The 7,251-nt window shown below is 46.7% G+C and overlaps 1 protein-coding gene across 1 annotated transcript in view; it reads left to right on the top strand.

Annotated features, from left to right (window-relative positions):
- Window positions 1–7,251, top strand: part of LOC107125583 (TGF-beta receptor type-2-like) — a 41,652-nt gene that overhangs the window by 18,453 nt on the left and 15,948 nt on the right. Inside the window, exons 3-4 of the mRNA XM_015429008.1 lie at window positions 969–1,171; window positions 5,219–6,030. Of these exons, the coding sequence (XP_015284494.1) occupies window positions 969–1,171; window positions 5,219–6,030 (1,015 nt within the window). The remainder of the gene's footprint in view (window positions 1–968; window positions 1,172–5,218; window positions 6,031–7,251) is intronic.

Raw genomic sequence — 7,251 nt, 5'->3', positions numbered from 1 at the left:
ACCTCTGTGAGGACCATACTTCCCCGCCCCCCCCCCCCAGTAGCTAGCAGTCCAGTGGAGCCTGAGCAGTGGGTGTTGCCTTCTGACACACGTCCGGTGATGTCAGGGGGTATGGCATATGCAAATAAATTATGCTAATGAGTTATGCTAATGAGCTCATGCACCTCTTTTTCTACGAAATGACCCCTGCCCTCAACTACCTGGATACCCCCTGCTGCTGCTGCTGCTACTTCACAGGCCCCTCTCCCTCCTTGTTGGACTTCTGCTGCATGGATTCCCTGTGATTCTCAGCTTAGGTCAGGTAGTATCACTCTTCAGAATCTCCTCCCCTCATCCTCTCCTCTTTCTTAGGTTTGCATGTGTGCGTACATTTATTGGGATGGAGACAATAGTTTCATTCTGGGTTTTACTTGTGTAGCTGTATTTGTGGTTTTAAAGGGCTTGCAATTTTATCTGTGGTTTTAAAGGGCTTGCAATTTTGTGATTTTAAAGGGCTTGCCATTTCAGTTTACCTCTAGTTGTGTGTCTGAGTGTTAGTGAATAAAGATGTCATTTAGTTTGAATGATTTGGTCTCTGTTACTCTTATTCTTGGGAATATTGCGCAGGAATAAAGCCCCTGTATACAGTACCAGGAAAAGACCCCTTGTTTATCTGCCTGGAGACCCTGTAACAAGCTAATTTCCCCCTCTCTGGGTCCAGTTTGGGTAACAATACTAAGAAACCGGAACCCTTCGTGTCCTTCTGTGAAGCACTGATGAAGCCGGAATGGAATACTGTGTTCAGGTTTGGTCACCCATGTTCAAGACCAACGTGTTCAAACTGGGGGCAAGTAGGGGGGGAAGACTGAAGAATGATATGAGCAGAAATGTTAAAAAGCTTCATGGCCATTCCATGAGTGATGTTAAAAGCACAGCTGGTTAACATTATGCTGTCTTCATAACAGTCAGTTCTTGATTGTGTGTTTCAGGAAACAAGACAATGACAGCATCAGGGTGAGCACTCTCTGTCACAACCCACAGTTCCCTGTGGAAAACGTTATGGTTCCTAAGTATAACACATCGCAGTGTGTTATGGTCCGCCAGCACAATGAGGATGGGATATTTTACATCTGCGGCTGTGTGAATGAACAGGAATGCAACGACAAGCTTGTATTTAAAAACCAGACCAATGGTGAGTAATGGTGGTGTGCATATACACAGTTTGAAAAATAATAATTCAGCTCTCAAGGAATGAGGCCCTAAGTCAGAATTAAAGAAAAAGCCCACCCCACTATGGAGAGACTTTTATCTACACGCATATCCTCCCAACTGCTGGTTTTGTTGTTGTTCAGTCGCACAGTCAAGTCCGACTCTTCGCGACTCCATGGACCAGATCACGCCAGGCCTTCCGGTCTTCCGCCGTCCTCTGAAGTTTGCTCAATTTCATGTTCGTTGCATCTATGACACTGTCTAACCATCTCATCCTTTGCCGTCCCCGTCTTCTTTGACCTTCAATCTTTCCCAGCATCAGGGTCTTCTCCAGTGAGTGCTCCCTTCTCATTGGGTGGCCAAAGTATTTGAGCTTCAGTTTCATTATCTGGCCTTCCAGGGAACCGTCAGGGTTGATTTCTTTTAGGATTGACTGATTTGATCTTCTTGCAGTCCAAGGGACTCTTGAGAGTCTTCTCCAGCACCATAGTTCAAAAGAATCTATTCTTCGGCGCTCGGCTTTCCTTATAGTCCAACTCTCGCAGCCATACATGACTACTGGGAATACCATTGCTTTCACCATGCGGACTTTTGTTGGCAGGGAGATGTCTCTACTTTTTATCATGCTGTTTAGGTGCGCCATCGCTTTCCTCCCAAGGAGCAGGCGTCTTTTAATTTCATGGCTGCTGTCACAGTCTGCAGTGATCTGGGATCCCAGGACAAACATGGGTACACTGAAGATATATTTCACAATTAAAATATGATTGGATGCTAAGGAAGACTGCCCTCTTCCTGCCATCCATATGTTTTCATGAGGTTGTTGCATTCTCATTAGGACGTTTCAGGGCTAAACCAGACATTACTGTCAGCCACGAGTTTGACCTGAGGCTGCTGCCGCCATTTTAGGGAAGAATTTGACCACTTAAAAATGCCACCGTTTGCAGAAACCCAGTGATCTTGTTCCCTCCCATACCTTCCCAAGCGCTGGATCTGCAAGGGGAAGCAAGATTACCTGGTCCCCCCCCCCTACACACACACTGCAGGCCCAAACATGGTATTTTTAAATGGGCAGATTCTTCCCTAAAACGGTGATGGAAGCCACAGGTAAAGTAGCTCGAGATCTCCCACTATAAGAACCGATTCCATGTGTTGTACGCACAGTTTATGAAATTGTAATGAATTTTTAGCCAGAGCATTGTAGCCTGCTTAGTTTCCAAGATCTGATGAGATTAGGTTAGCCTTGGGCTATCCAGGTCAGGGAAGGAAGGTCAAATTAGATGGCACCCAATATGGCATTCAGGAGAGGCTTAGTATGGGCAACCGGCCAGGCAAAGCACACCTCTGCGGGTTTTGCTACCTCCGTGCCTCTGGTCAGAAACAATCCAGTCCAACCAGCTACTAAATGGTGCTGGTGGCAAGAGGAGAAGAAAATCAGAGACTTTATTTATTTATTTATTTTTCATATTTGTACCCCGCCCTCTCTCCCTCCTCTGTGAGGGCAGATCTGCACAAATTCTCTCCCCCCTCCCAATAGCTAACAATCCAAAACAGTCCAGTGGAGCCTGAGCGGTGGGGTGTTGCCTTCTGACACACTTCTGGTGATGTCAGGGGGTGTGGCATATACAAATGAGTTATGCTAGTAAGTTATGCTAATGAGCTCCTGCACCTCTTTTTCTACGAAATGACCCCTGAATTCAGGTATTAACTTTGGTCCATTTGTTACTGTTGTTTGGATGGATGCCGGGAGGGTAAAATCCTGAACGAACAAAACGTTAACTTGCTGTTTTACTGAGGCTTGCGGCCTCGGGAAACCTATTAACTGCGCACGTGTCAGCCTAGCTAGAATGAAGAACAATAAGCGCCCTGTAGCCTTATCAGTTATATAGATACAATTTAGAGCTTCATGGTTTAAGAAGAAGAGTTTACTGTTCAGCTAGAAAAAAGAAACCTTACTTGGGAAAGCCCAGCCCAAAAGGTTTTCTGCCAGCCAGAGACCTGTTAGGTCAGAGTGCTGGTGTTTGATGGAACCAGGAATCTTGTTTTATTTGTGTGTGTCATCTCATGAGTATAAAATCCTGTCACACATTGTAACCTCGGAGACGCTGGTTGGTATCTGAGGGGGCCAACCCCTGTTTATTTGGTTTCTCCCTGTTCATCGATTAACAATAAAAAACCTCTGTTACAGTTTCTTCCTTCACAGGACTGAGAGAGTGTGTTTCTCAAACTGTGTTCCCTCTAAGCTGAGTTAGTGTGAGCCAGCTCACAGTTTTTTAGCCTTTGGCTCAAACTGGAACCAGGGGAAACACAGAGGATTTGTACTACACCTGTGACAGACACATGGCACTGAAGTCCCTCCCCTCCCCCTGACTCTGACACTCTCCCACTGCCTGCCATCTCCACTGGTCCTACACGCCAGTGACGCTGGGTAATGGGTGCAGCTGGGGGTGCCACCGCCATGGCCACCAGGAGAGCTTCTGCTATGTGTACCATCCACACGCCCTTCCCTAGCAGAACTAGGCAGTGTATGCAACCGGGATTGTGTGTGAGAAAGCACTCACAAGCAGGCAGGGGAAGGGTGTGAATGGGGGGGCGTCTAGAGTAACACACTAAGTCACACATTTTATCTCTGCTCCCAGAAAGACCCCTTCCAAATCAAAACGCACCATTTTCCCACTCCCACCTTTTCGGAGGTACACCCAGACCACGGAAAAGTAGCTGAGTATATTATGACAATCTTGCTAAGATCAAAAGATGTCCCACTGAGCAATGTTCTGGTGCCCTCTCCGTTCTTGTATCATCTGATCTCGACTAATTCATTTCTGGCAGAGGCGGCTCTTGGAAGCCCAAAGAAATATGATGCAGTGGTTCAGTTTTCTTTACCAGTCAGCATTTGTTTTCATAGGGAACGGTCTGACCGATATTTCTGCAGGCTCATTTAACGATCACCCCTGTAAACTGAAGACTTTGCAACACAGGGGGCAGCATACTTAAGCTGCTCATGCGATTTATGTACAGAGCCATTTCCTCAGTGCTTGCACATTTAACTCCTTGAAAATATTCTGGAAACATTTGGCTTTCCGTTGAATATCAGAGCTTCGATGATGGGGTCATACCCATCAGGTAAATCCATTAAAGTATGGGATGTGATAGCCATGCCTCGTGCTTTCCAAAACAGACTTTGCTATATATATAATTTGAGATTGATCTTGCAGCTTGAACCCTATGCCTATTTTAGAAACATTCACAGCTTTGCAGAAGTTTAGCTGCGGCAGATTTTTTGTTTTGTTTTGTGGAAAGTGCCAAGTAAACCAGCCAAGTGCTTCAGGTTTCTTTTTCCAGTATGTGAATCGTAGGCTGCACCCGCTGAGGTCATACAGCCAGTGGCTTTTTTTTTACAGGACAATTCTTGAACATCTCCCTTTTCTTAGCTATTACATGTGGCCAAAACCCCTCTCAACAACGTTTTATTTTAATTTCATGGCTAGCAATGAGAAAAAGGCATATATCAAAAGGATGGTCCAATTTTATTCAGTATTCTTTCCTCAGAATAATCTGATAATTAATAACAGGGCCGTTTGATATTTCAAAAGGCCTGGAGCCAATGTTTCCATACTGTTCTCTTGTGTTTCCATGTACATGATCTAGTAGCTGAGTTCTCGCAAAGACTATTAATTACAGGCAGCAAAGAGATTTTGGCTCTGTCATCCCGAGATTCATATGCAACAGCTTTGTACTTAGACACGCCATTGGTCCATCTAACCCAGCGTTCACTCTGATTGGAAGGAGCTCTCTTGGGTCTCCGGAAAGGGCCTCTCCCAGCCTTGATATCAGAGATCCAGGGACTGAAGGGGATCTTCTATATGCGAAGCATGTGCTCTGCCACTGAGCTATGGCCCCTTCCTGGCTCAGGTTTCTCAACTTGGACACAGGGGCAGAGTTATGTTATGAAAAGCTGTTCTGTGTTAGCATGTTTACATATGCAGAGATATTCTTGCCATCTCTTCTTTCCCCCCTTTTCCTTTCACCCCAGGGTACTCTATGTTACAAAGCAAGGAAATAATTCCCGTGGCAGCCATCAGTCTGCTGCCCCCCCTGCTAGTCGCCATCATGATAACCGTGATATTCTACCTCTGCCGAACCCACAGGCAGAGGAAGAGATCTAAAGACTGGGCCCAGAAACAGACTCAGCGCCACATGCTGCCTGAATCCAGCAGAGCCAGCAACTACGACGAGATATTATCTGTCAAGACAGACCACCACGCCACCCTGAGCTCAGCCTGTGCCAGCAACATCAACCACAACACTGAACTGTTGCCCATTGAGCTGGATGAGAGAGTGGGGAAAGGGCAGTTTGCTGAAGTCTGGAGAGCAAGACTCAAGCACGCCTCATCCAGCCAATATGAGACCGTGGCAGTGAAGATTTTCCCTTGTGAGGAGTATGCCTCCTGGAGAAACGAGAGCCAGATCTTCACTGATATCAACCTTAAGCACGGCAGCATCCTTCAGTTCCTCACAGCAGAAGAGAGGCACTCCGGCCTCCAGAAAGAATATTGGCTCATCACAGCCTACCACAGTCAAGGAAACCTCAAGGACTACTTGTCCAGGCACATTCTGAGCTGGAGAGACTTGCAAAAGATGGCCGGTTCTTTAGTCAGCGGTGTGGCTCACTTGCACAGTGACTACACTCCTTGTGGCAGTCCAAAGGTCCCCATTGCCCACCGGGACATCAAAAGCACCAACATCCTAGTAGCAAACGAACACGAATGTGTGCTCTGTGATTTTGGGATTGCTCTGAGGCTAGATCCAGCCTTGAGTGTGGAGGACTTTGCTAACAGCGGGCAGGTGAGTACCGAAAAACAACTAAGCCATTTGTTCTGCTTGATGGAAAGCAGAACAGCCCCCAGAATGCCAAATCAGCTCTACGATAATGGATTGTTTGCAGTGAGAAAAAGCTCACTGTAAGATATCGGCACACTTTAAATCCCCCATGCAGTCAAATTTAAGGCCAGCCCTTTTCTGATTTCTTTGGAGCAGGTCTTTGGCATGAACCACCGGCAGACTTTGTACCAAAGGCCTGTCTTCTTCAGTAACTTCAGAGGAGCTTGAAAAACTCTCTTCCATCACCAATCCATGTCCCTGTGTGCCTCCTCAACTGCAGTTTATGACGCCTTTCCCCCTTCCTGCAATGGGAAAGAATACAACTGGAGTAATCACTGGCCCAGCGGGGGTGGAGGGTGTCTTCCAAAACACAAATGGCAGCAACAACAGCAGGGGTTTTTATTGATAGCCTATGATTGTCCCTGTTGCTTGAAATGAGTAACAAGAATGGATTCTTGCAGGGCTTTTTTTGTAGCAGGAGCTCCTTTGCATATTAGGCCACACACCCCTAGTGTAGCCAATCCTCCAAGAGCTTACAGAGCTCTTCTTACTGGGGCTACTGTAAGCTCTTGGAGGATTGGCTACATCAGGGGTGTGTGGCCTAATATGCAAAGGAACTCCTGAGAGCTCTTCTTACTGGGGGTACTGTAAGCTCTTGGAGGATTGGCTACATCAGGGGTGTGTGGCCTAATATGCAAAGGAGCTCCTGCTACAAAATTTCTGCCAAAGACTCTTGCAAGCTGCATCAGCAATTGAATTCCTAACTGATATCCTAATCTTCAGTCTCATGCATGTATGCGCCATCTCTTTCTCCCTCTCTCAGCAGTTGCAGGGTATCAGGCTAGCCTTCTGGGGACTAAGCTGCAGCCTTGTTTACGGAACCTCCGTCTCTTAATTGGAAAGCACAGATCTCCTGGGCTCCAAGCAGCTTCAGCGACTCTCTTCCAATTGCATGCTTAGTGAAGGCTTGAAAAACAAAACCCAGTATAATTGAGGAGCGGTACCTTTTCCCCAAGGGGCTGTGGTGGCTCAGATGGTTAAGATGCTGAACTGCAGGCCGGAAGGTCGGTAGTTCAGCAGTTCGAGACCTGAGTGCTGCATGACGGAGTGAGCTCCCGTCTCTGGCCCCAGCTCCTGCCAACCTAGCAGTTCGAAAGCAAGAAATTGCAAGTAGATAAATAGGTA

This window comes from Gekko japonicus, unplaced genomic scaffold, assembly GCF_001447785.1.
Source record: "Gekko japonicus isolate JY-2015 unplaced genomic scaffold, Gekko_japonicus_V1.1 scaffold1369, whole genome shotgun sequence".
NCBI classification, from domain to species: Eukaryota; Metazoa; Chordata; class Lepidosauria; order Squamata; family Gekkonidae; genus Gekko; species Gekko japonicus.
Note: the sequence above shows the minus strand (reverse complement) of the source record. Positions and strands in the feature narration are given on the sequence as shown.